The 26,885-nt window shown below is 55.2% G+C and overlaps 8 protein-coding genes across 8 annotated transcripts; 7 read left to right on the plus strand and 1 right to left on the minus strand.

Annotated features, from left to right (window-relative positions):
- Positions 1-942: 942 nt before the first annotated feature.
- Positions 943-2,832, plus strand: N657DRAFT_570076 (uncharacterized protein; the record flags this gene model as incomplete). The annotated part of the gene is made up of 1 exon (XM_062788703.1): positions 943-2,832. One exon carries the CDS (start codon positions 943-945, stop codon positions 2,830-2,832), a length of 1,890 nt encoding a protein of 629 aa, XP_062648797.1.
- Positions 2,833-4,245: 1,413 nt separating this feature from the next.
- Positions 4,246-7,058, plus strand: N657DRAFT_643814 (2-isopropylmalate synthase). The gene is made up of 5 exons (XM_062792626.1): positions 4,246-4,440; positions 4,534-4,678; positions 4,742-5,524; positions 5,587-6,381; positions 6,457-7,058. The coding sequence occupies exons 1-5, from the start codon at positions 4,433-4,435 to the stop codon at positions 6,574-6,576; spliced, it is 1,851 nt and encodes a 616-aa protein (XP_062648798.1). The 5' UTR covers positions 4,246-4,432; the 3' UTR covers positions 6,577-7,058.
- Positions 7,059-8,062: 1,004 nt separating this feature from the next.
- Positions 8,063-11,047, plus strand: N657DRAFT_655162 (ARM repeat-containing protein; the record flags this gene model as incomplete). Its single annotated transcript, XM_062794572.1, has 6 exons — positions 8,063-8,118; positions 8,179-8,260; positions 8,331-10,310; positions 10,392-10,635; positions 10,698-10,806; positions 10,858-11,047. The coding sequence occupies 6 exons, from the start codon at positions 8,063-8,065 to the stop codon at positions 11,045-11,047; spliced, it is 2,661 nt and encodes an 886-aa protein (XP_062648799.1).
- Positions 11,048-13,564: 2,517 nt separating this feature from the next.
- N657DRAFT_570301 (uncharacterized protein) lies at positions 13,565-16,158 on the plus strand (the record flags this gene model as incomplete). The annotated part of the gene is made up of 9 exons (XM_062788723.1): positions 13,565-13,644; positions 13,704-14,217; positions 14,279-14,401; positions 14,462-14,869; positions 14,925-14,992; positions 15,054-15,207; positions 15,263-15,320; positions 15,383-15,561; positions 15,613-16,158. 9 exons carry the CDS (start codon positions 13,565-13,567, stop codon positions 16,156-16,158), a joined length of 2,130 nt encoding a protein of 709 aa, XP_062648800.1.
- Positions 16,159-16,691: 533 nt separating this feature from the next.
- N657DRAFT_655164 (uncharacterized protein) lies at positions 16,692-17,320 on the plus strand (the record flags this gene model as incomplete). Its single annotated transcript, XM_062794573.1, has 4 exons — positions 16,692-16,748; positions 16,876-17,040; positions 17,128-17,190; positions 17,267-17,320. The coding sequence occupies 4 exons, from the start codon at positions 16,692-16,694 to the stop codon at positions 17,318-17,320; spliced, it is 339 nt and encodes a 112-aa protein (XP_062648801.1).
- A 1,741-nt stretch (positions 17,321-19,061) lies between these two features.
- N657DRAFT_670873 (uncharacterized protein) lies at positions 19,062-21,594 on the plus strand. The gene is made up of 4 exons (XM_062795569.1): positions 19,062-19,395; positions 19,460-19,532; positions 19,607-20,334; positions 20,402-21,594. The coding sequence occupies exons 1-4, from the start codon at positions 19,384-19,386 to the stop codon at positions 21,503-21,505; spliced, it is 1,917 nt and encodes a 638-aa protein (XP_062648802.1). The 5' UTR covers positions 19,062-19,383; the 3' UTR covers positions 21,506-21,594.
- A 778-nt stretch (positions 21,595-22,372) lies between these two features.
- N657DRAFT_570815 (zf-DHHC-domain-containing protein) lies at positions 22,373-24,321 on the minus strand (the record flags this gene model as incomplete). The annotated part of the gene is made up of 2 exons (XM_062788768.1): positions 22,373-23,191; positions 23,257-24,321. The coding sequence occupies 2 exons, from the start codon at positions 24,319-24,321 to the stop codon at positions 22,373-22,375; spliced, it is 1,884 nt and encodes a 627-aa protein (XP_062648803.1).
- Positions 24,322-25,448: 1,127 nt separating this feature from the next.
- Positions 25,449-26,325, plus strand: N657DRAFT_643821 (uncharacterized protein). Its single transcript, XM_062792627.1, has 4 exons — positions 25,449-25,624; positions 25,772-25,823; positions 25,923-26,107; positions 26,181-26,325. The coding sequence occupies exons 1-4, from the start codon at positions 25,520-25,522 to the stop codon at positions 26,223-26,225; spliced, it is 387 nt and encodes a 128-aa protein (XP_062648804.1). The 5' UTR covers positions 25,449-25,519; the 3' UTR covers positions 26,226-26,325.
- The last annotated feature ends 560 nt before the right edge of the window (positions 26,326-26,885 follow it).

Raw genomic sequence — 26,885 nt, forward strand, 5'->3', positions numbered from 1 at the left:
ATCGTACGGGGAAGTACTTGAACATGAGGCTTGGGCTGCGAGCGCGGCTGTGTGCCTCGATTCCTTTTCTCCATTCCAGGCCTCCCTTTCGTCCCAACACCGACCTGCCCTCCTCCGGCCAAGGACTTCTTGTTCGGTCTCCGTTCTTCATTCGCTTCTTTCCACGGGCACTTCGCAGGCAACGAAGATCGATACGCCTGTGCTGCTGTGTCACTCAACAACAAGGGAGAAGGACGTCGGGTATCAACCTCGTGGATCGCAACCGACTTCACATCCGTGTTTTCCTTCATTTGACACCCCTTGGTGCCTTGATTCGACTCTCACTTTGACGGCACTCATACCTCGCCTTCGATTTCTGAACCGCGAAAGTCCTACTCCCACTGCGAGTTTTCTTGTCATTGCTCATTGCTTTCTGGCAAAGCTGCTTATTTCATTTTCCTCCACGGGCTCTCAATAACATATTCATCCTCGCTTGTGGATAAGTTTCCACATCCGGTAACAAACGCCTCGATCGACGTCCGATAGGGTCAAGTTCCTCGACGCAAACACCACCTTGCGGAATCTTCCAGCCTGCCGCTTTGTTCTCATCCTGTCGCCATTCTTGAGGCGGCTTGTTGTTCATCAGTCATTCTCTACTGTCGGTCAATATCACAAGAGGAACAGGAGGACAATCCGGTGGAGTCCCTTTGTTTGTTGGTCATTGATCGGCACACAATGGGAATGTTCGCTTTCTACAATATTCTTCAATAACACAACCTTCCGCTGGAAATTCCCAAAAAAAAAGTCGCACGACGTAACTCCTAAAAAGAAGCACTTAGCCGCTGGGACTCAAGGTTGCGCATTCTCTTTTTCGATTCGGACCCCCTGGGCTTGCATCCACAACACACCTTCAACCGCTCGTTGTCTCACCAACCACAACCTCATTCAGGTCTCTAATCCACCATGGACCTTCAGCACCATGGGCTCCCTGACCGGGGGCTTGCCATCGCGACCGCGCCATTACAAGTACGAGCTGAAGCATCAACAGTTACGGGGTCCCACACGGTGGTGGCCACACCAAGCTCCACCATATCGCCTTATAACACAGGTCTCAACGGCGTAAACCAACCGATGAACATCTTGTTCACCGAACTTTTGTGGTGGAGCTTGGGCATCGTCGGCCTGGTGTTGCTCGTCATCAGGATAGTGGAACTGGCGTGGGCCAAGCTACGACTGCTGACCGCCATGTCTTTGCCCGGGGAAAAGCAAGAGTTTTGGAGGCGGACGCAGTGGCATAGGATGCCGAGCCTGAAGAGGGGACTTCTCTACGCGCCCTTGTGGAAGAAGCGACACAACCGCGAGATTCGACTGTCCAGCGCCGCCAACATGGGAACACTCCCCTCGAGACTCCACGCCCTCCTCCTTTTCGGCTACCTGGCAAGCAATCTCGCGTACATGTTCATCCTCGACTGGAAGAATGAGAACAAGTACGCGCTGTGTGCCGAGATCCGCGGCCGCTCCGGTACCCTCTCCGTCGTGAGCATGGTTCCGCTCATCATCTTCGCCGGGCGCAACAACCCGCTGATCGGCCTGCTCAACGTCAGCTTCGACACGTACAACCTGTTGCATCGGTGGATGGGTCGCATTTCCGTCATCGAGGTCATCATCCATTTCATTGCCTGGGCTGTGGTGCAGGTGGCAGACGACGGATGGGCGGGCGTGCAGCATAAGATACTTCACGACCGCTTCATTGGCTACGGCACTGTTGGTGTGGCGGCCATGACCATCCTTATGATCTTGGCCTTCTCTCCGATCCGGCATGCCTTCTACGAGACCTTCCTCAACACTCACATCATCTTGGCCCTGATTGCTTTCATCTGCACTTGGGTACACTGCGTCTCCGCCTCGGTAGGCGCCCTTCCGCAAACCCCATGGATCCTCGCCATCTTGGCATTGTGGTTGGCCGAGAGAACAGCGCGCATGCTACGGCTGGCCTACGTCAATTGGTCCAGCCGCGGCTTCACCGAGGCTTTTGTCGAGGCCGTCCCCGGCGAGGCCTGCCGCGTGACTATGCACGTCCCGCGATCCGTCACGATCAAGCCCGGCCAGCACGCCTATGTCCGGTTCGCGGGCGTCAACTGCTGGGAGAACCATCCCTTTTCCATCGCTTTTTACGAGCACGCGTACCGCAGCGACGACATCCTCCCAATCAGCGAAAAGGACCGCCCCGACAGGACCCGCAAACCCGTTGGCACGACCGTCTCGTTCCTCATCGGCGCGCACACGGGCTTCACCCGCAAGCTGTACAACACGGCCCTCCGGTCGCAATCCCGCTCCGTCTCAATGCGCGCCGCCCTCGAGGGGCCCTACGCCGGCCACCATAGCATGGACAGCTACGGGCACTGCGTCCTGTTCGCGGGCGCCACGGGCATCACGCACCAGATCAGCTACCTGCCGCACCTGATCGAAGGGTTCAACGCCGGGACGGTCGCGACGCGGCGCGTGACGCTCGTTTGGATCGTGCGCGACTACGAGGTGCTCGAGTGGGCGCGCCCCTGGATGGACAAGATCCTGCGCATGCCCAACCGCAAGGCCGTCCTCCAGATCCGGCTGTTCGTCACGCGGCCCAAAACGGCCAGCCAGGTCGTCTCAAGCTCCACCACCGTCCAGATGTTTCCCGGCCGGCCCAACATCCCCATGCTGCTGGCCAAGGAGGTCGGCGAGCAGATGGGCGCCATGTGCGTCTCCGTCTGCGGGCCGGGCGGGCTGGCGGATGACGTGCGTGACGCCGTCAGGAAGGTGCAGGCCCACGGGACGGTGGTGGACTTTGTCGAGGAGAGTTTTACTTGGTAATGAATAGAGGCTTAGGAGGCTAGATCTAGATGGGTTGGTAGACGGCAACTGCGTCTTTTTTGAATTGACTATCTCGACAGCGAGTCGGCGGAGCATGACTGTACCTTTTTTCTTCCTTGTTATTTTTTGACGCCATTTTTTCAGCCTATTTCCTGGTGTTTTGGGTTGACATCAAGCCGGTGATATAGATAATCGTGGGAGAGACATGGCATGCTTTAGATAGCAATTGCATTGTACATACATCACTAGATAAGGGCTTCGTGCCGTCTTTAACAGCTAGTTCTAAAGTGATATTTGCGGCAAAACATGTGGCAAAACATGTGTTCCTTCTTCTGGTATCCGTGACTTATGTGGTAAATGCCTGAGAGAGATAGGAAGAAGATCTGACAGTTTAATCACAGTTCCCGCACTGGAACGTCCGGTTCACTTGATGAGGCCTCCTCATCGCCAGTACGGCTATGACGAACAGAAACCCCCCCTTGGTGATTCTTTTGAGACGACATGCGCATAATAATGATTATTTCTCTGCTAATACGCTCCCATGCATCATGATGATCTACTTCTCTAGGCCTGTTGACCCGTCTGATGTCAGAAATGCACGCTATAGCCAGCTTTAATGCGACTGTAGGTCCCAAGACCTGAACTGTTCAGCTCGGAGCAGGCAAGAAAAGTCACCACGCCGACTGGCTGTGACTCCAGCGGCCATCAGTCCTTACGGGCGAAGCTCCAAGTCGGACATGACATGGTGGTGTGCATGAAACGATAGATTACGGTTCTTCTGTTGACCTGGGAGTGGAAAGAAATGGAACGGGTAGAACCTGATGGCTTGACCAACCCGATTACGCCCCACGATTCAATCGCCGTTGCGTTGAAGTGCTCGGCGCCGATGTTCGGTTCCTGGGACCCGCTTTCACTACGCCCTGCCCCGCTATGAAGTCTGCCCCGCTCGCGGGGTTGTATGGGGCGTTTTAAGCTGCCCGCTGCTGAGTGACTGACATCTGTCGCCTTCCACCGATCTGCGTGTGACAGGTCCATGATGAGAAAGTCGGGAGATCTGTCTAGAGGGATGGTAGAGGCGTCAGGTTGACATGAGCTAAGCAAAAGGTGAAAGAAGAACTGAAGGCCATCTTGATATATTCCGTCAGCATTCGAGGCTCTGAATACCTATGTAATTATAGCTAGGCGGATGAATGCGAGGGGTCCGCGATGTCAGCCAGCCCCGCCATGAAGTACCACTTGGGAAGACGTTATTGCTTCAAAAAGGCTGACGCAGAAAGCCTCACGGCCCGGGTCATCGTGGTGGCGGAAACTTGTGATGGTGGGGCACTGGGCCCTTTTTCTGATTTCTCGGGCCGGGCCCAGATGGGTTCTTGATCTGAATTTCGTAACTCCTCTCCTATCCACTATGACTCAGGTGTTTTGACACAACACCTCAACCTTTTGTAACCGTCCCGTCACCTTTCCTCCCCTTATTTTTCATTTTGGAGCTCTAAATACTCCATACCACTAGACATCACTACTACGAGGCACTCTGAAGATCGGCTGACCCGAAAGGAACACAGCATCAACCTACCAGTTTTCTGTCCCACGCCCGGCCAAGATGCCTATGTAAGTCTCGGCTGTGGGATATTCTTCTGGGTTGTTTCATAACTGGGCGTCCTGGCGAAAATTGACGAAAGAACTAACAATCTACGCTTCTAGGCTCAAGGACCCCTCCAAGAAGTACAAGAAGTTCCCTCCCATCAACCTCCCGGACCGGCAATGGCCGAACAAGACTATCGACAAAGCTCCGCGATGGCTGGCCACAGACCTTCGAGACGGTAACCAAAGCTTGGTTAACCCTATGGTGAGTCAAGTCCCGGTCATTGCGGCATTGCCGGGGGCAATTGGCTGATTCTCCGCTCTGCAGAACGGGGACCAGAAGTGGAAATACTTTGACTTGCTGTGCAGGCTCGGCTACAAAGAGATTGAAGTGTCATTTCCCTCGGCGTCGCAAACCGACTTCGACTTCACCAGGCGCCTGATTGAGACCCCTGGAGCGGTACCCGACGACGTATGGCTCCAGGTTCTGTCTCCCTGCAGAGAAGACCTCATCCGGCGCACGGTCGAGTCTCTGAAGGGGGCCAAGAAGGCCATCGTCCACATTTACCTGGCCACCAGCGAGTGCTTCCGGAGAATTGTCTTTAATTTCTCGGAGGATCAGAGTGTTGAACTGGCCAGGCGGTGCACAGCACTGGTACGATCCCTGACCAAGGACGACCCCTCCCAGTCGGGAACCGAATGGGCTTTTGAGTTCAGTCCGGAAACATTTTCCGACACAAGCCCAGAATTCGTTGTGAGGATCTGCGAGGCGGTAAAGGAGGCTTGGGAGCCCAGTGTGGAGAACCCCATCATATTTAACCTCCCTGCGACCGTGGAAATGTCCACTCCCAACGTCTACGCGGACCAGATCGAGTACTTCTGCCGGAACATCACTGAGCGCGAAAAGATCTGCGTCTCCCTGCACCCCCACAACGACCGAGGCTGTGCCGTGGCGGCTGCCGAGCTGGCCCAGATGGCGGGCGCCGACAGAGTGGAGGGATGCCTCTTTGGCAACGGCGAGCGGACCGGCAACGTGGATCTCGTGACCCTGGCCTTGAACCTCTATACCCAAGGCGTCTCGCCCAATATCGACTTCTCCGACCTGAACGAGGTACGTGACCCTGAGCTTAGGCTTATAGCCATCGTTCTCGCCCAGAGGCTGACACAAACAAGGTCATCAAGACAGTAGAGGAGTGCAACAAGATCGGGGTGCACCCTCGTGCGCCGTACGGCGGATCTCTCGTGGTTTGCGCCTTTAGCGGATCACATCAGGACGCCATCAAGAAGGGGTTTCAGGCGCGCGAAAAGGAGGGCAAGGAGTACGACGACTATTGGCAGATCCCCTACCTACCTCTCGACCCCAAGGACATCGGCAGGGACTACCAGGCTGTTATCCGTGTCAATTCGCAAAGCGGCAAGGGCGGGGCCGCCTGGGTCATCCAGCAGCACCTGCACCTTGACCTGCCGCGTGGCCTCCAGGTTGCATTCGCAAACGTGGTCCAGGATATGGCAGAGAAGATGGGGCGGGAGCTTCTCCCAACCGAGATCACGGACCTGTTCCAGTCCACCTACTCGCTGACCCAAAACCCACGCTACAGCATCGTCGATTACAGTGTAACACCCGACCGATCCAGTTCGCCAGCACCCCCTGAACCGGGTAAAACCCAGAACACGACGAACCTTCGGAAGCTGTTCACGGGTGTTATCTCGATTGACGGTGTCGAGTACAAGCTCAGCGGTCGTGGCAACGGCCCAATCTCCAGCCTGGCCAACGCCCTCCGGTCGGTTGGCATCGATCTCGATGTCCAGGACTACAAGGAGCATGCCGTTGGCCGAGGCCGTGATGTCAAGGCGGCCACGTACATTGAGTGTACGGCCGCCGGATCCAAGGAGAAGGTCTGGGGTGTGGGCATCCATGAAGATGTTATTCTGAGCTCCCTAAATGCACTTCTCAGCGCTGCCAGCAACGTGAGTTCCTTAATCGACCCATAGGTTTGGTTTCTTCTGGGAGTGGCAACTGACATCGTATGTTCGCCCATGTAGTTCTCCCCGAGTCGGCAAGGAACACCCCAGATTTCTAAAGCGACCGTCGACGGCACCAACGGGGTTGCGGAAGCAACCGACATCATAAACGTTCTCGAGGAGAAAGCGGACGAAATGTAACCTGGGTGTGCTCTATATCGGCGAGCTTTGCATGGGATTTAACTGGCAGAAGAATTGCTCATTCTTGAACATTTGAAAACTGGGAAGACCAAAATAAGTCGCATCACAAAAGTTAGTTGTTGATTTTGTCTGATACCAAACATCCATGGATCACCTCGAGTCGCCTCGATAGCTCATTCAGGGTGATTTGTTTGTTGACAAGAGCGTGGACAAACTGGGGACGAAGTGGATGAGGGGGAGTATGGGGTTAGGGTTAACCCGCCTATGACATTGAGAATCACATGGAACAATGTACCGGCCTACTTCGTTCGGCTAATTCACATCGTTTGAGCTCAACCGGGGCCTACTTGTTGTGCCGGCCTTGCCCTTTACCGCTCTTGCTCATTCACATCCCGGACAGTGAAGGCCTGTAGATGGGTTGAAACGGTGATGGTCAAACGAACGAGGTGCGAGTTTGGTTGGTTCCGTTTGCTGGGCCAACTCCATATGTGGCGATACCGTTGTATCCATAAAAATCCACAAATTCCAGGCTGGTTAACGTTATAAAGTCTCTAATTTGCTCCTCATTCCTGGGTTGAATCCATGATATGATCCCGCGGACCAAGGGATATTTCTAAGTGTCGCTTGAGTTCCCTTGGTGTTGCGCCTCTCTCGAGAGGAAATGTCTTGCACCTGCTGCGGAGTGGTCCGCGTAAGATCCAGCCCTACGGACGAGTCATAGCCGTTTTACACTGTACCTCTTCGATCGATTGTTAGCATATGAGGCGGTGTTGGGCTTGGTCACACAGTACGAATTCTGTATTAAGGCGGTTAGCTTGGTCCCACCGCTGCCTGCCAACGACCCAAGCGTTGGACTGGGCTCGTCAACAACTCCGCATCATCTGCCCGCATCAAAAGACCGCCTTTTCTGCCTTCGACCCTTCCTCGAAGCGCGCAGAATTCTCAGTCCCTGCATCTCTAGGCTTTGTCGTTTGCAGAGCCCTGTCCCCTTCGACACACTCCTTTTGAGGCACCAGTTTCTTCTCTTTCATCTCCGCAAACCCCTTTTTCGACACCTACCTTAGGTGCTAGGCCGCAGTGGTGCATTGGCGGCATCCACATCCCAAATAACAACCAGGACGTCCGATTGTTGACAACAAAAAATCTGAACAAAACAGACCCGCCCGCCTCAGCCTCTGCGAAACCTCAACATCCTCGAGATTCCCATCATCTATTCGGCCTAAGATACTGCACATCCTTCTCGGTTCAACACACCTCAACCTATCCTGTGTTTTTGGCTGCCAGGCACCGCCCGTCGTCAAAACTGATCCCAGGCTTGTCCGGTAGTTACCTGTGGACCCCACGGCCCCGCCTGTGTGTTCAGCGCAGACTTTGGCAGTGAGAGGGACCCCCCATTCTCCCCAGCAACGCTTCCTCGTCGACCAGCTTCTCTGCCCCCCCCGCTTTCTGTCATCTCAACCTTTGGCCGCAGTATTAGATCGCAACCATGGAAGGCGCAGCGGATATCAACACAGTCCTCACCAACTCGCTGAGTCCCGGTCAGTATCTCTCGCGGCATCTCGTTAATCGCACAATTCGCGAAGTGCCCTTAATACAGTGAAGGCCTTCGCTAACTCATTGCGCAGACGCGACTCTGCGAAACGCGGCCGAGCAACAGCTTATCCACGCCGCCGAGACCAATTTTGTAAGGCTACCTCCTCGTCCTTATTCACCTTCCAGTCTTCTGGGTATCGCTGACATGGTTTGGCTTCCAGTCACAATACCTCCTCACACTCGTCCAAGCGTTGGCAAATGATAGCACCGAGGGTCATCTTCGAGCCGCCGCCGGTATTGCCTTGAAAAACGCCTTTTCTGCACGCGAATTCGCGAGGCAAGCCGAGTTACAAGCGAAATGGCTCAATCAGACCGACCAAGAGATCAAGACGCGCATTAAACAACTGGCGTTGGAGACACTCGCATCCTCCAATGCCCAGGCCGGCCAGGCGACGGCTCAGGTCGTCGCCGCGATCGCCGCAATCGAGCTGCCGCGGAATCAGTGGCCTGACCTCATGCACGCGCTTGTGCGAAACGTCAGCGAAGGCAACCAGTACCAGAAGCAGGCGTCGTTAACTACCATCGGCTTCATCTGCGAGAGCCAAGACACGGACCTTAGAAACGCCCTGGTGAGCCACTCCAACGCCATCTTGACGGCCGTCGTGCAAGGCGCACGCAAGGAGGAGCCCAACAATGAGGTTCGCCTTGCTGCCATCACTGCCTTGGGCGATTCGCTCGAGTTCGTCGGCAACAACTTCAAGCACGAGGGCGAGCGCAACTACATTATGCAGGTCGTCTGCGAGGCCACTCAGGCCGAGGATTCCCGGATACAACAGGGCGCCTTTGGCTGCCTCAACCGCATCATGGCCCTCTACTACGAGAACATGAGGTTCTACATGGAGAAGGCTCTTTTTGGTCTCACCATTCTGGGCATGAAGAGCGACGACGAGGATGTTGCCAAGCTTGCAGTCGAGTTCTGGAGCACTGTTTGTGAGGAGGAAATCGCCATTGAAGACGACAACGCTCAAGTCGAGAGTTCCGAGCAGATGCGTCCGTTTTACAACTTTGCTCGCGTGGCAACTAACGAAGTCGTTCCCGTTCTGCTCGGTCTTCTGACCAAGCAGGACGAGGATGCCTCGGACGACGAGTACAACATCTCGCGTGCAGCGTATCAGTGCCTGCAACTCTACGCCCAGGCGGTCGGAGCGTCCATTATCCCGCCCGTCATTCAATTCGTCGAGGCGAACCTGCGTCATGAGGATTGGCATAATCGGGATGCCGCGGTCTCCGCTTTTGGCGCCATTATGGATGGCCCCGAGGAGAAGGTGTTGGAGCCTATCGTGAAATCTGGCATACAGCCCCTGATTAGTATGATGGAGGACCCTTCGGTTCAGGTTCGGGATTCCACCGCCTACGCGCTGGGCCGCATCACCGAGGCCTGCTCAGAGGCCATCGACCCGAGCCAGCACCTTGAGCCGTTGATTCGCTCACTGTTCAACGGTCTGATGAATAATCCAAAGATGGCGGCCTCTTGCTGCTGGGCTTTGATGAACCTTGCGGAGCGGTTTGCGGGCGACGTGGGCGCCGCCCAAAACCCGGTGACGCCTCATTTCAACCAGAGTGTCACCAATCTGTTGACGGTAACCGGGAGGATGGACTCGGAGCCTGCCGTGCGGACTGCGGCCTACGAGGTCCTCAACGTGTTCGTGCAGAGCGCCGCTAACGACAGCCTTAGCGCCATTGCGTCGCTCTCCACTGTCGTGATCCAGCGGCTGGAAGAGACTTTGCCTCTCCAACAGCAGGTTGTCAGCGTCGAGGACAAGATTATCCTGGAGGACATGCAGACAAGTCTCTGCACCGTTTTGCAGGCTACCATTCAGCGGCTGGACAAGGAAATCGCCCCCCAGGGTGATAGGATTATGCAAACCCTTTTGCAGATTCTCAGCACTGTTGGCAGCAAGTCGAGCGTCCCCGAGTCCGTCTTTGCGGCCATCAGCGCTCTTGCCAACGCGATGGAGGATGAGTTTGTCAAGTACATGGATGCGTTCACCCCTTTCCTGTACAACGCCTTGGCCAACCAGGAAGAGCCGGCTCTCTGCTCGATGGCTATTGGCCTCGTCAGCGACATCACTCGGTCTATGGGCGAACGCAGCCAGCCGTACTGCGACAACTTTATGAATTATCTGCTGAGCAATCTCAGGGTTCGTCACCGACTTCCACTTCCTTATATAACCCCGAACTCGCGTGGGAATACGTTTGCTAACATCATGTTTTCTTCTCAGAGCACGGCCCTTGCCAACCAGTTCAAGCCAGCCATTCTCCAATGCTTCGGCGACATTGCTGGCGCCATTGGCGGGCATTTTGAGACCTACCTCCCCGTTGTCGCACAAGTGTTGCAACAGGCGGCCACCATTACTGCTGGGGCCGATGGCTCTTACGAAATGTTCGACTATGTTATTGCTCTGCGCGAGGGTATCATGGATGCGTGGGGCGGTATCATCGGCGCAATGAAGACCAGCGGCAAGAGTAAGTATTCTCTTCCACGGAACTTTCTTTGCTCCTGGGGTATGCTGACCTCCGTTCTGCAGCCGCCATCCTCCAGCCTTTTGTGCCATCCATTTTTGAGCTTCTCAACAGCATCGCCAGTGATGTCAACCGCAGCGAAGCTCTGATGCGGTCGTCAATGGGTGTTATTGGGTACGTATACCGGCTCGCAGGCCAATGGATCTGAATGCTAACGGGCAGCAGTGATCTGGCGGACGCTTATCCTAACGGCGAGTTGGCTGATGCTTTCCGCCAAGAATGGGTCACGGCAATGATCAAGGAGACGCGGTCGAACCGGGAATTCCAAGCTCGCACTATTGAGACTGCTCGTTGGGCCCGGGAACAGGTGAAGCGGCAAATCGGTGGTACCCAGACGGTCATGCAGCAGACATGAGAGAGATTGGTTTGACCAACACGAAACTTCCGTTTTGGCCCTACACCATACCCACCTAGGTCTCGAGACAGGCGTCCGCGTCGTGTCGATGACCCCGATTCTCCAGCAGGCTTCGGAAGGAGCACGGCCTCGCCACCCATCCCACAGCAACACACGCCCACGACGACCGAGCAATACACAGCACGTCATTACACGACACACGACCCAGCACCACAATGCACAGATAATGTGTATATAGAACCTCTGGACCCTTTCGTCAGACACCATACCCCTAGAAAGTCACTTCACTATTCCTCAACCCTTGCTGCGTCTGCTGGCCATGTTTTCCACACCTTCCATGTTTTCTCTCGGATTTTATTGAGTCGATGATAGAGCGATTACATGTACCGTTCCCATGCTTCTAGGATGTGTAGGAGCCTGGGGCAAACGCACCATCATGTAGAATCTTGTTTTCCCTCCTAAACGGATCACTACCCCAAAAGGAGGCGGTAAGATGGTTTGAGCCGGCGTATGTAATCATGGTCAAGTAAACGGCGGGTATTTGACATCCAAGTGGTCGGGGAGAAGGGGGGCATGATCTGGAATGGGGGATGGCTACGGTCACGAACGCATGGACGGTGTTGCTCAAATGCAATGTTAGGGAACGAATATGGGAATCACCTACTTTCAAGCAACGGTGCCTTTCCAAGTCCTCTTGTGCGAGAGGGATGAACACATACCATCTTTTACGACCTTGTAATTTCCTGATGTTATGCTGATTTGTATTTCCCATCTCCATCTTGCGTTGAGCTTCACTGCGACCTCCTTTCCTACCAAATGAACAGTTCGTTCGGGTTATGGGCCACTTTGGTCTGCTCCTGGTGGCAACCTCAAAACTTAGTGTTCTGCGTAGCATGGGGATGAACAGAATGTGTCCAGGCTCAAGTGTTGGTAGATGTGAACAGGCACCCTGGTAGTTCTCCCTGGAAGAGATATGTGGTGCTGCCGCTTGACTGCTAGCAGCGGACTCAACATTGACGTTGTTTGACTGTACAAACATGTAACAAGACCTGAGGTAGTACTGGCACGCACGAGCATGACTTGAATGGTAGTGAGGATAGCTCTGCTGGGAGCCGTCTTGCAGTGGGGATCATCGTGGACAGTGCGGTGTTCGTGGGGGGCTGCTTATGGGAGATTGGGGATATATTGGTTCAGCTGAATGGGGAATGGGTGGTATCTTATTGCACTGGCTCGAGGCTGGTAATTGAGCGTTGACTCTGAAGGACTCGAGGCTCCGTTGTGGCGGTAGAACTGGGAACCTCAGGTTGGTGACGGGCACCTGAGGTTTGTTCCGCAGTGCACGTCGAGCCTGCTATTCCCAGATCGGTAGGTTTCTTCTAACAATCAACTCCGACGGATCCAGCCTTACCTAGCTTTTCACACGCCCACCACTCTGCGATGCGAACCGCACTGAACTCAAAATAGTACTCCCATAAACTATACCGCCCGTGCCCAACAAACCTTTTCCAGAATGACAATTCACTTGGTGAAATTTAGCTCGAAGCAGGCCAGCGTTGTGTAAATCTATACTGTGTAAATTTGATGTATTTTCCCTATTGTGTTGGAGTCCAATGCGGTGCCATGGTCAGTGATGTGTGGTTCGAATCTTTTAATCCGTATGCAGGGCTGAATTCATCTTCTGAGTTGATTGGTAGTCTGCGTCTTGGCAAAATCTAGCCAGGCGCACGTCTCGCATGGTTGTGTGAGAACCCCCGCTGCGCCAGGGTCAGAAATGTCGGTTGTGACTCGGTTGGGCCGGAGTGGTGCTCCGTTGTGAGGTGCCTTGGCGAGAGCTTGCTTTGTTGAGTGTCTCCGTCCGGAAGCATACCTTATGCTGTACAGATTACCGGGTAGGGGAATGGTGTTACTGCTGCTGTGTATCAGAGCCTGTTAGCTCGGTAACACCCGGCGCTTTTGCTTTGCCGGCTTTGATAACCGTACCCAGTACGTCACCAAGCGCTTTTGAGGCTCGGAGTTTTCATGCAACAGGCGCCCCTACCTCGCTGAGACGAGTTCAGGCGGCTGGCAATTCCCCGCCTGCCGTCAACAGCCCCAACCCGGAACTTGCTCCTGGCAATTCGACGAACCCAGATTGGGCGCGACTTGCCTTGCCGGCAACAGCTGTATGCCCCACTCGACCGCGACTCTGCTCCGGCAAGAATCATAAAGCTTGAAGGTTGAAGTCTCGGGAGTTTCGTTATTCAGAAAATAAACAAGACGCCCACGGGGACCTTCCCGACGCCGTCTCAGTCCGCGGCATCTCGACGGCAACAATGGACGTCGAGATGGAGCTGCCCGGCGCGCCGCCTATGGTGCCCCCTCCCCCAGATCTAGGCCCGGCCTCAGCGCAGCAGCCGCAACAACCTATCCGGCGGAGAGCTCCAATCGCCTGCCGAAGGTGCGTGTGTGTCCGATTGCAACATTTCCAATGTAAAGTGGTACGCGAGAGCCCTAACCAGGACCGCCAGATGCCGCCGCATGAGAAGCAAATGTGTGCACGACAAGGCAAGACCACCGTGTCGGGGGTGTCTCGATGCCGGTCTTGGCCCTGAAGACTGGTGAGAACGCCATTTTCCTCTCTAGTAAGACGCGGTCAGTGCTGATGCAGGGTGCAAAGTATCTTCCCGGTTCGTGGTCAGCCGGATCAGGACCGCGAGTATCGGCACCCTCGAGTGAGGGCCGACAAGACCAAGAAGCGGGATGGAGCAGCAAAGGTCCGCCGAGAGACGCTCGAGGTCCCAGCTCCGCTCCGCTTGGCTCTGGCAAAAGGCGCCGACGATTGGGACCTCCTACCGCCTCTTCCGGAAATCGTTGAGGCAGTCAATATGTTCACACGCCACTACTTCCAGCTGGGCTTCATCCCAAAGCAGCTCTTTCCAGAGCGACTTCGCACCCAGCATCGGTCCGTCAGCGTATTCTTCCTGCTCGGAATCCTGGGCGTCTCGGCGCGGCTGACGCCGGCGTTGGTCGAGCGCTATGGAAGTGCCGTGAGAGCATCAGAGACTTTCATGGAGCTTGCCTCGGTTCTAGCGCAGGGCGAGCTGTACAAAGAGCCCACGCTTGAGAGGTGCCAGGCATTCTATCTGCTGAGTATTGCCCAACAGGGGAGCGGCATGAAGCATAAGAGTTCGGTGAGTCGTTCGCCTCTGCTTTCTGCAAGCAGTGGCAACAATCGTCTGACGAAAGCGCCAGATTAACATGGCGATTGCGATGCGGATGGCAACTCTGATGCAGTTGCACAGGGAGGAGACCTATGTGATATCGAACCCGACAGCGGAGCTAATTTTACGCGCCGAATCTGCACGGAGGACTCTGGTACGTCCAACTCAGGAACCAAGCTTGCGAGAAGCACCGGGAATTGACAGTCGGCTATAGTGGATGCTGCACAGTCAGGACAACTTGCACTCGGGGCCGCGATCCCCAGTGTTGTTGTCAGCAAGTGATATCACGGCACTACTTCCGAGCAACGAGAGGGACTTTGCGAACGCACGAGAGCCCAAATCAAGAGCGGCGCTTGAGGGTACGCCTCCGGCATTAGAAAACCCTGCTCTCGTTGCCGACGAAGGGAGATCCTTATTTGCCACGCTCATCCAAGCCCATCACTACTGGGGAGCCATCTATCGGCGAGCCGTCAACAACAACAAGAGCTCGCGGCCATGGGAGCCGGAGAGCGAGTACTCCCAAATGGAGAGACGACTTGCAGAGTGGGAGAGCGGGCTCCCAAACGACTATCGGTGGAGCAGTCTTCTTCTCAAGGGTTATAAACAAGAGGGCCAGGACCTGGTATGTCATCTTCATCGTTCACCTGCCGCCTGGGTGTTGCTAATGCTCGTGGCAGGGTTATTTAGGCGTGACCATGATCACCCGTCTCTGCAACATTGTCATCCGGAAGGCATATCTGCAAGAGTAGGAGACTGGCCACGCTCTCTTCTTTTGTCTGGTGACCTCGCTAATATCTGGCCGTCAGCATCATATCTCACGACAAATCCAATCCCGATATGACAGCCTTCTGGGGTGATATGGCGCGCAAGCTCTTTTGGAATGTGAACATGCTCTATGAACAGATCGAGACACATTATGCAGACAAATCTCCAGAAGAAGGTCTTGGGGCACAGATGGCGGTGAGTGCGGCCCCAACAAGCGGCCGAGGAGCCGACCTGACAAAGACTTTGCCAGGCATTCTGTGTCTATACTTGCGGCTTTTTGGCATGTTATGCATGCAAATTTCCAGACAGTAAGTCCCCGCCTTCCCAGGATATGGTATATGTCCAAATGAGGCCATTAACTGTATTTCAGTTTGCCCCGACCCGTCCATCACCCGCAATGCTCCCATGATGGTGCAGCGGATTCTCAACATTCTCGCCGAGAGCAAGCAGATCTGGCCGCTTGCAGCTCGGTGGTATGATCACCTGGAGAGGTTCTACAAATCCAAAGACGTCATGACGGTTGGAGTGGAGGGCAGCATGGCTGACAGTGTGAGTGTCTCGAATCCAGTGCCCATGTGGCCGACTCTGACTCTTTTGCAGCGAGAGCCGATCCCCCATGTCCTCCACCCAATCCCCAGCCGCCCAGTTGTGAAGTCAATCCAACCACGCATAGTGGCTCCAACAACCGATGAAACGAACGGTGCAGCGGCCCAAAGCCCGAAAATGACCATGCTCACCCTCCCACAGCAACCCGCCCCTCCTGTATTTACCGACCCCAACCTCCGTCTGCACGGCTCCCAGCAGGGGCCACCCGCCCCCTCGACGACTCAGCAAGTAGTGGCGCCACATCCCCAAGCGATTCCGCAGGCTGCCGGGCCCAGGCCGACCACCGACGGCCTTGGTCTGCTAATCGAGGCTTTTGATACTCACCAAACGGCCGCTGCGCCTGTTGCGCCAGTGACGACAAGCGCGCCTCCGCCGGGGACGGCGTACGACCCGCATACGGCGCCGCAACAGTATTATCCGCAGCCGCCGCTGGCGGCAAATGATGGCTATGAACACGAGTTGGGGTACTACATGTCGGACGGGGTGCCGCCGGCGATGCAGCAGAGCTGGGCTGGGGCCGGGGATATGTATGGATACTGAGGCTGGTGGCGAGCTAGCCTATGGCGTTAGGAGGGTGAGTGGCTGTTTTGCGAACTCGTTTTGTGTTCACGGTGGGAGTTTTGCTGGCTGGATGCCAGACCTGCTATGGTCAATCCCTGGCATGGGACGGGTTAGGTTGGGATTGCGTCTTTGCTTTCAAGGCGTGGGATATTGTTCGGCTGTTGATAAAGGTTCACACAACTGGGCGTTTCGCAAGACGGCGAGAGTCTCTCGGTGTTTTATACCATCTTGTTAATATACCCGGACAGACTAGACCCCCGAGTGGGCGTGTCAATCAAGACAATCTACGAAGTACAGATGAGACCAGAATAAAGCGAGGGGGGGCCTGCGATATAAGGTATGCATATATCGGAGCATATTCTTGGCATCGCGATAAGACAGGTACCTCCGATTATCCCGACGCTTTGCGCCGCAACTTTCGTCATTGGAAACCAAAGTGCTCTCCTCGGAAACAACTGCCCTGCAGACATTCTGTCTATCCGTTGGCGCCTGACTCGAGACCCTCTCAAGCCATGTCTGCTGTACAAGCAGCAACCAGACCGGAGTCGGCGCAGAAGGTGCTGTCGCTGGTACGTTTACTCCCCATTCCACTCCGACCCGCCACAGGTACCATGCGCGATGCGCCCTTGGTTCAACGCGGATGAGAGAAAACGGCTCGGATCAGGATTGCTGACAGAAATCACTCTTTGGCTGCAGTACCGGCAGCTCCTCCGCCAGGGAAACCAGTTCGCCGCCTACAACTTCCGCGAATACACCAAGCGCCGCACGAGGGATGCGTTCCGCGAGAATAAGAGTGTTGATGATCCACGCCGGATACAGGAGCTTGTGCAAAAGGGGCTGAAGGACTTGCAGATGCTAAAGGTTTGACGCTGCTCCTGCCCCTTCTCCCCCTCCAGCACTTTCATTTTGTGGCGATATTGGGGAGCGGTATGCTGATTGTCGAAACAGCGCCAGACGATGATTAGTCAGTTCTATCAGATGAATAAGCTTGTAGTTGAAGGGGGGATATCGGTATGTCCAAGATTGATGGGTGGGCGATTATATGAATATCAGATGGCGGCAGCGCTGACTTTTGGCTCCTCCACAGGGCAAGGACGAGCCTGGAGAACCCGAGACATTGAGGCAGAAGGATACTGGGTGAGTTGACCCAACCTCCCACCCCTTTTCACTGAGCGCTGTATGCAGCTTTATCCCGGGAACACTGCTAACTAGAGTACATCAGCTGGGACTGAGCTTACCTAACGCTCCAGACTGCTTATACATGTTGCTCTTGGATGCCGCTCGACCCTTGGTCGTGTGCACGTATTGATCATTATCAGATTTAGAAGGGACCACAGCTGTCCTTGAGCATGCTGCAATAAGGTGGCATAAGGAGTTGGGGGCGCATTGTGATGTTCAGGTATTTGTCAGAGCTTCGAAAACGCCGCCCGACCAGCCCACCAAGGGGTCTAGTCGGGTATGTTGATTTGAACCACGACCATTTGTGACGAATCTCGGCTCCCTAACCACTGAAAGGGACTCTTGAAAGGTTATAACTTGACAGTGGGATGAGGTTCGGTGAAGCCAGAAGGTTCACAACAAGCAATGCCCAAAAGTATTGACAATCTTGCCTTCGAATTGCTTACTGAGGAAGCTACTGTTGTGCCCGTGGCCTAAAGATCATAGTTTATATACAGCTTCCGCTCTCAGGTACCTCTGTACCTGAGATCACAGTGATCACCTCTTTGGTCGTGATCCTGGTGAGCCGCGCCCGGTGATCCGTCTTGCAGGCCCATCTCAGCCTTCTCTTGGTGTTACGTCTCTTGATTGGATTTCGTCGCCCCACGAGCCCTCGAAAGATGGTTGGTTCGTGACACCATTGACTTGAACCACTACGAAGAGACTCTAGACCTGGCCCGTCATACAAATTTGCTAGTAAACTACCATACATTATCAGCGAGCGGATCATATACGTTAAGGTCTTCACATCTTACTAAAAGTTCGGTTAGCGTATTCCAAGGTAATTTGCCAGCCAGTTGTTGGGCAGCCAACAATTACATGCTCAAGTAAGCTTAGATCAACCAAATGGTATTGAACAGATTGAGGTATGAAACGAAGCTTGAATTGGAGTCACGATTCCAGAGTGACCACACAAAATGAAGGATCAAGATAGTGGGTTAGGGTGCCTCAGAATGTCCCTTTCTTGTTGGAACAGAAAGTTGTCCTCTCTAATCCTCCCAGGGGAATTACCCCCTTATATAGAGACAGTGTGCCATGATATGACGCTATGTCAGAAACTGTGTCATTGTGATGGATCTGTGCTGACTGAGAGTCTCGCATTGAACATCAGTGCTCAGTCCGTGAATCTTGGTGCCAAGGAACCCACTCGGTTCAACACCAGTCGCCTCCTTTGCGATGTATATACCTTTCGTGAATCGATGCTTTTAGTTCATCTTTGCAGTATATTTTTCTTTAACTATAACTTATTTAGTTATAAGTAACGTCAATCTAACAAGCTCAACATTAGGTAATAAATGGGGTGATAACTAGAGATAATAGAGATACTATTATTATTAGTTATTAATAGTAGTAACGTTAGTTAGTTAATGTCAAAAAGAAGTCTGATCTCCCTCGCGTTTTCTTCACCATCGCTCAATTGATGATCTTCCTTCGTGTCTCCGTTCTCCCAAAACAGTTGCAGACCTCTTCCTGAGAGTCCTGTTGCCAAGCCACTAGTCACCCCTGAACTGCCCTCCTAACCGTCTGCCGGTTTGCTTTCTGAAGCGTGTCAAGTTATGCGAGATATCGCTGTATCCGTAAGAGTGAGCCAGATTACGTCAGACAGATGCATGGATCGCGGTTCGCGAAGCGGTTTCACAAACCAACCACATTCATACCAGCATCACCAGCATTGTACGTCCATTGCGCACCGAATCTACACTGACGTCAATTAGTCTCAATTTTTCCACCCTTGGTCGGCCTCCGATAGTTTACTGCCGTCCTTGGGATCCTGACTTTCTGTCGAAGCTCCCGTGCGACGTCACGACCATTGGCCATCCAAAGCCGATAACATCCCTGGGATCACCACTGCGGCGCGCCATTGATTTTGGATTGGGAATGTTTTTGGGTGACAGGCGATTCTAGTTTTATCGGGACTAGTCTTGCCGTGGTAAATTTGGTTGAGACGCAAGTACGGCGAGCCAGTCGCGGTTTCCGAACGCCGCAATGCAGCGATCTGTGAGTTGAAACACTGGTTACTCGTGCTTGTGACGATCCTTCTCTAACTTCGCATGGGCGCTAGCAACAGCTACGGACGGCGACCCAGACCCGTCGAAGCGCCCGCACTGGCTTCCCGGAACCCGACGACTTTGAAGGTGCGTCTTTCGTCTCTGATACCCTGGAGTTGGCTTCTGGCAGCGATTAACCCCTATTTTCGCGACTGCTACAGGTCTTCCCGTGCGACAATGGCGTCAGGAGTGGGTAAACGTTGCGCCGTCGCTGCAGCAGGAGATGGCCCAGCAAGGCGACCGCTGGGCGGTTGAGCTACCGTATGGCATGCCGAGGGAATCACATCTGCTTCCACCGCACACCCAAGAACTCCTACGCGCCGCCCGATCAGGTCGACTGTACAAGCGCCCCGCGCCGGCGGAGGAGGAGGAGCCCGACGCCGATGTCGATGCTGTCAAGGGGGAGAAGAAGGACTGGGAGCCGCCGAGCGAGGGCTACATGGTCAAGATGTGGAAGCAGGTGCCACGCAACGCCGAGACTCCAACCGTCTCCCACCTGGCGAAGCGCCACAAGAACACCGTCACATTAGCCTCGAAGGCGGCAGTGCCCCAGCCATCGGGGCCCACGGTCATCCGGGCTACCGTCCGCAGGATCGACGCGGCCGGCAACCCCTACGAACAGACCGTTACCCTTGCCGAAGGGCAGCAGGTTGACGGCGAGATTATCTCGACCACCGTCGTGCAAGCGTCAGCAGCAGCACAAGCAGAGTTGCCAGCCCAGCAGACAACACCGGTTAGGAGGAGGCCTCCGCCCCCTAAGCGGAAGGCGAAGGGACCAGGGCGCGGGCGGAAGAAAGGCAAGCTGCCCTTGCCAATACCCGCGACGAGGTCACACGCTGCTACTGCAACTGGGGAGTTGCCCCCCAAATCCGAGTTTCCCGAGTCTGATGTGAGTTCCAGTGCTATATTTAGCCTCCGATTTTCCTGGAACGATGCTAATCGCGGCTTGGGGGCAGGGAATCACAATTGAGGGCACCGAGGATAGTGCAAATCAAGACAGCGAGATGGCCGATATCTCGGGTATGCCCTCTGATGACGAAGAGGGGGATGGTGGCGAAGGCGAGGAAGATGGGGAGGGAGGAGACGAAGCTGGCGACGAGGAAGCAGACGAATTTCCAAACGTCGAAGACGTTAATCGGGACGCTCCTGAGCGGGAAGCTGAGGACTCGGAGATGTCGGAGGCTATCCGACCCACCTCTGTCGAGGAACCCGAGGAACCGCGGCCTGCTCCAGAAGAGGAGGAAGTGGTTACCATACCCAAGCTGCGCTTCCAGCCACCGAGTCTCAGCAACCTCGGACCGCCCCACGCTTCGACAAGGATGGAAGGGAGCCCCTTGAAGAATGTCATGATCCAGTCGCCCACGGAACCCCCACCGTTGTTTTCGCCGCAGGCGGCGAGCACATCCTTTTCCGCGTCCAGCTACCTCGACGTGCAATCTCGTACTGTCAGCCAGACGTACGCAAGCGAAACGACAAGGCACGGGATACTGCCTTCGTTGAGGGACAATGGAGCTTTCGGCCGGTTTGCGAGCCAGGACAGGGCATCCGCCACGCGGCCGGCGGAGATACCGCCGGCGGCACCCTCCCAGGCATCCCAGGCATCCCAGATATTAAAAGCAACAATCACAAATGACCAGCAACAAGGGACATCAGGTACGCCATCCGGCAACCCCACAGCCACCGAGCCCGCCAAACTGGCCACCGAGGCCGTTGCCGCAGCATCACAACCTGGACCTCAACCAATTCCCGAACTCCCTTCCCTTCAACCTCCCGACTCCCCCGCGCTACTCCCGACCGTAGCCGAGGACGAAGACGACGGCCTCAATCTCCTAGGCAGCCTCGAGCGAGAGCTCGATCGTCAGGCCAGCGCCAGTAGCGGCGGCGGCGGTAGGTCGGACGGCAAGAACACGCCCGTCCAAACCACAGCAGCAGCAGGAGCCGGGGCAACGGCAGCACCTTCGCCGGAAGAGGGGACATCGTCTTCTGCGGATGGCGTTCAGGCGTCATCGGCGCCTGCTGAATCAGCTGCGGATTCGGCTGCTGTCAGCTCCTCCTCTTAGGAAAGAGGAAGGAAGAGCTGACCGAAGCCCGCTATCTTTCAAAAGTTTGTGACACTTGCTATACAATGTCCGGGGAACCCGGGGAGTGGGGGGAGGTTGGGAGGGGGTGGGGGGGTTGGGAAGGGGGAACACTAGGGGTCGATCCGGTGGCACGTCAAGAATGAACCCTCGCCTGCTCGTGGTTCCCTGACCGAAGGATTGGAAGTTGTGGCAGGCAAGAGAGTCAATGGAATCGTGTTCGGCAGCGGCAGCTGCATGCCGATGCCGATGCGACGGGGATGAGAGAAAAAGGAAGAGCACCTTCGTGCTGGTCAACATATCATAATAGGTTATGGCTATATGTAGCTTTAGTTGCTGCAGCCACCTACGGAGTAGCTTATGCATCTTTGTTCAACTTCCGCGTGTGGTTTGGCCATGTTCACAATCCTGCGGAGGAAGAAGGGGTAAAAAACCCATCCATCACGTTCACAGACTGAATTTAACCACGCGTTGACATATCCTACAGGGTTTGGTTTGGTATAGATACCCAACTGGACAAGACTCGGTTTAAGTTACAAATATACCATAATGCGTGGCTCCTCTCTATGCGAGCCGCTTAGGCCCCAGGGTATATAAATGTACAGTCCACCATTACATACTGAGACACAAAAAGAAAAAAAACTACGGCGTTGAGCCTACACCAAGTCTAAGGTAGCTCCTTGTTTCTTGGTTCAAGTCGTCATGCACACCTGAAACGCCGCTGCTGAGACCACATCCAGCCGCTGAGAAAAATATGAGAAAGAGAAGAAAGAGAGAAGCGAAGACAGGGTAGTTTGAAGTAGAGATTTACAAGTGTTGAATTGAGAATGAAAAGGACAGGGCACAGCGTTACGAGCTGCTCCCTACCGGAGAGCTCGCGGCGTCGCGCAGCGAGACCGGGCCCTGGAAGCCGGTCTGGGCTTGATCGGGCTGCGGTTTGATGTCTTGCATCTCCACGCCCTCTTTCGAGTCCGCCTGACGTCGGGCGGAACGTTGGGCTCTGCGGTGAGCCCCGAGCCGCTGGTCGCCCTCGGCGTAGGCCCCCTTGAACTGATAGTACGTTGGCGGCCGTGGACGGCAGAGCACGACGAACCAGTTCTTGAACCAGCTTCCCTGTGTAAAAGCCCTGTACCGGTCCTTCTTCACGAATTTGTGAGAGTTGAGGTACTCGCGCGTCGTCTCTCCCTTCGCCATGAGGAAGATGTGGTACCCCATCAGGGCGGCGGGATAGAGGAAGGCGATGAAGCCGTAGATGACCATGGCGAAGGGGACGCGGAAGTGGCCGATGGCATCGCCAAACGAGACGTCTTGGCGGTTCATATAGACAAGAATCTGGGCTAGCGACGCCCCGGAGAGGTAGAGGGCAAGGAAGGTGGCGCTGCTGACAAAGGTGAAGAAATAGCGGTAGTTGCGGCGGCCGACGCAGTTGTTGAGCCAGACACAGTGGTGGTCCTGGGTCTCGACGCAGTTGTCGCATAGTCGACAGTGGTGGGCGCGAGGTGGTCGCCAGATGTTGCACGTTTTGCAGTACTTGGTGGGTACCTCCATGGCAGCGGTTGCTGGGTCAGACGACTTGACGAGAGCCCATTCCGTCGTGGGCGGGCCAAGCCTCAGGGGGTCCTCGTTTTCGTCAAGAGGGGGAATACGGTGTATATTCCGGGGTAGAATCTGGGAGGGTATTAGCAATTGGGACGGCCTGGTTGGGGGTACGGATGTTGGAAATCGGAACATACCCCGGGATCGGAAGCTGACGCATGAAGGAAGGATGATATGCAGATGAAAAAGAGGTAAGCGAAGGTGATGGGTAACGCAGGGGAGAGGTTGTCCCATATCCATGGCGCGGAGAAAGCGAAAAAGAGGACGGCGGGTATGGCAACCAAGGCTCCCGTGGCGATATTAATAGGCCGATGCCTGGTGTTCTGTAGCCTGCCCCCCAGGCAAAAGACTGTATTGCCTTGAAAGTAATGGTAGTTGTGGCCATAAGTTGGCCTCTTCTTCTCCTTGGATGATGGCTTCTCGTTCCCGGTGCCGGGCGGATGCTGAGGTGACGACGCGAGAGATTCTAGCTTCTCGCCGCCCTGCATCTCCCTATTGCCGCTGCCGGACTCCATCCTGGGCATGAGGAAACTAGATCGCAGTGAAAGTGGAGTGCGAGACGGGGTCGGGGCATTTGCTCCGGCGTTATATGTCTTGTTCATGTCAAGAGTGAGGTTCCTTGCAGCGTCTGGTTTCCGTTGCAGCGGCCGGACACTATCCGTAACGCTCGAGGTGGGGTGGTGGCCATGAGTCGGGCTCGTAGTAGCTGTTATGCGGTCGAACGGTTCCTGCTCGGTACACTCTGTGCCCCCGGAGGGTGGTGGCCGCATCTCCCCTTCATCTCCAGCGTGTATGCCTGGTCGGACGCCTGGATTCGATACGATGCTCTCTCGGTTCGTGTTTCCAGGCTCGTCCTGAGATTCGATCTGCCGATTCATCGTTGTTGGCCTTGTGAGTGCTCGCTGGGCTTGCAGTTTCTGCGAACTCATGGGCCGGAAGAAAGCATGCGATGTCAGGGTTGGAACATGGCTTCTGCTCATCGAGCTTGCCGGCCGGACACCCTGCGATGAACTGGCGACGCTGCCAGCGATGCTGGCCCGTTTCCCTGATAAGCCACGGCGCAGAGACGACCCTGGAGCCCAAGGGGTCCTCTGGGACATGGCCGTCCTCGCAGTCCCTGGACGTGATGTTGCGTCAGAGTAAAGAGCGCTCCTCCTGTGTGCGCTCGGTTGTGCCTCTGGCTCTCCACCATCTTCAGTCATGATATCGGTCATTCGCGAGGATATAACGCTCGGAGGGCCGCCGCGCTCGGATCGCGGGAACTGGGGGAAGCCGTCATCGTCGCCGGCGTTGGGGAAGAGCGGCCGCGGGGCGACATCTCCAGAGACCATGTTGATATCGATTCTCGGGGGCCTATCAGATCGTTCACGATCAGAACTACAGGCAAGTTTCGACGGCCGGGGCTTTTGGTGTCAATTGGTTCGGTGTCATAACATGGCGAACTGGGGCCAGACACACAGGGTGGTGCTGAAGTGTGCCAGCGACTGCAGCTGAGACGGGGTGTCTGCGTCCTAGGGGTCCGGGCGCATGAGAACTGCTCGGGGTTGGCTGCGCGGCTGGGCAGGTGAATTTGGATGGAGGCACGGAAGGACCTAAAGAGACGTACGGCAGGGTGAGATGGTTAACCGGGTTTTGAAGGAGTGTTAGAAGCAAAGGGTAAAAAAAAGAGGCAGCAAGGACGGCGAGTAGGGAGCGTCGAGAAGCAAATTGGTGAACCCAAATCCATGGCTCCAGATGATCGGTTGGAAGTTCAGCGACCTGGAAGGAGCTCACTCACTGACTGGGCGTTGCAATCTCGGCTTGGCATTTGCTTTTTTCGCCCACCCACTCGGGTACTGCATGGCAGTCCGCTGGTCATCTTACCCCTGAAGCTTGATCATGCTACGAGGACGGTGGAAAACTCATGCGCCAGCAGCAGCTTCTCTGCTTCACGCCTACTGATTATACCGTAGCTTGCAGAAAAAACTCAAACAACCTGGAAACCTGGAAGCGTGCTCGGTGCAATGGCATGAGACGAGTTCCCGTGCTCACCACCGTAACCTCAGAGAGTATGACTGTTGGACATTATCTGACCTCATCGAGTGCCCTGGACCCCGGTCCGTTGCCTCGAAACCCCTTGCGTTCAGGTCCATGCGATACATGACAACGGAGAGGCCCGAGCTCTCGGCACACCTGAGAGCTTCACAGGTTGGATCAAGTCGGGTCTTATCTGACAGCTGCTAGCAACTGGCCACGCAGAGGGTGCCTTATGTAATCTTTAACGCCAAGCTTTGGAGCTCGGCTTGACGAAATGCATCGTATGAGAGCACATCCAAACTTGCATCACGGCCAAACCATCGAGCTTCTCCCGACAGCAATTCCGCCTCCCCACCACTAATCCCCGACACGAACATCGTCGCAATGGCTTCCCTCATCGCCCGCCGAGCTTTCACTACCACGGCCCGCCGCCTGGCCACCGGCGAGGAGGCGCTTAAGACCGAGTCCAAGAAGAACCCCGAGATCATGGTGCGTCAAATTCTCATGCCAACACTCGTTCGATCGTCCGCTCCAGCAACTCTTCGCGAGCGAGCAACCACGGCCGGACAGATATACATTCTGGGCCGTTATTGAGATTGGAACTCGGGCTGACTGGAGCGCTTTAACGCCACGTAGATTCTCGGGGGCGTAGTGGTCTGCGCCCTTACCGGCGCCGGTTACTATTTCGGTCAGTTCATCTCGAAACATCCGCACTCCCAAATGGCTATCCCTTGCCTCCACGCGGCGACATGCCACTGGACAACGATACTAACACACCCCTCCCCAGGCCGCAACCCGACCAAGTCCACATCCGAGAACGCCGTCCCGCTGGCCGACAAGAGCATGCCTTGGGAGACCGGCGCGACCCACGGCAAGTACCAGTACCACCCCGGCGGCGATGCCAGCGCGGCCCCGAAGGATGCCCCTAGCGCCGTCAACGTAGTCGTTGTCCCCGACGTCGAGCTCCCGAAGGTATGGGTTTTTCTGTCGCGTGTTCGGGCTGTTTGTGATACACTCGGAAGGCCGAAGCTAACTCCGTTGACAGCGACTCCATGATAAGTACAACAAGTGGGGTAAGGATGGTTATTAGGCATAGGCTTATTTTTTTGCACCCCGGGGAAGGGCGTCGGATGTAAATACACCCGGTTGCGGGAAGGCTTGCGAGGTTCAGGGCGGTCCGAATAGAGCTTGTATGATGTTAACCTCGCTTCCCTTGGTGCGCGTTGACGCAACATCAGTTGTAATGGTTTTGATTAACTTCTGGCAGCAACCATATGTATCACGTCTGTCGGAGAGGAAAAACAACGAAGCTTACCGACCGGCCCGCTTCGCCGGTCGAAGGGAGGTTGCCAGCTACAAAAAGCCACGGGATGGTTTCGCTCCGCGGGGTGTTCGAACTGGCGGTCTGTCGCGAGATGGGAAGAGGAAACTTCCAGTTTACTGGGTGAATTTTCGGTCCCGTCTCCTCCCAACCAAGCCATGACCTGTTGGGATGGGTGTCAATGTTTGTTGTAGAACTTGTCGGTGATTGGAAGTGCGGGTCTCTGTGCTGAGAACGTGGGCAAGATCCGCTGACAGCGGTCTGCTGAAGCTGCATTCCCTCCACTCAGCTTGCACCATCTATAGAGAAAGCACGACTGACCTCGTGTGCCCCTGAATTCATCGAACGCGAGCCTTGAAGGGCATGTCTCAAGCCCAGCGAACTCCTGATATAACGAACGGCAGGCCACTTGCCGTCAATGCGCAACGC

The sequence above is a fragment of the Parathielavia appendiculata genome (assembly GCF_033297405.1).
Source record: "Parathielavia appendiculata strain CBS 731.68 unplaced genomic scaffold N657scaffold_4, whole genome shotgun sequence".
NCBI classification, from domain to species: domain Eukaryota; kingdom Fungi; phylum Ascomycota; class Sordariomycetes; order Sordariales; family Chaetomiaceae; genus Parathielavia; species Parathielavia appendiculata.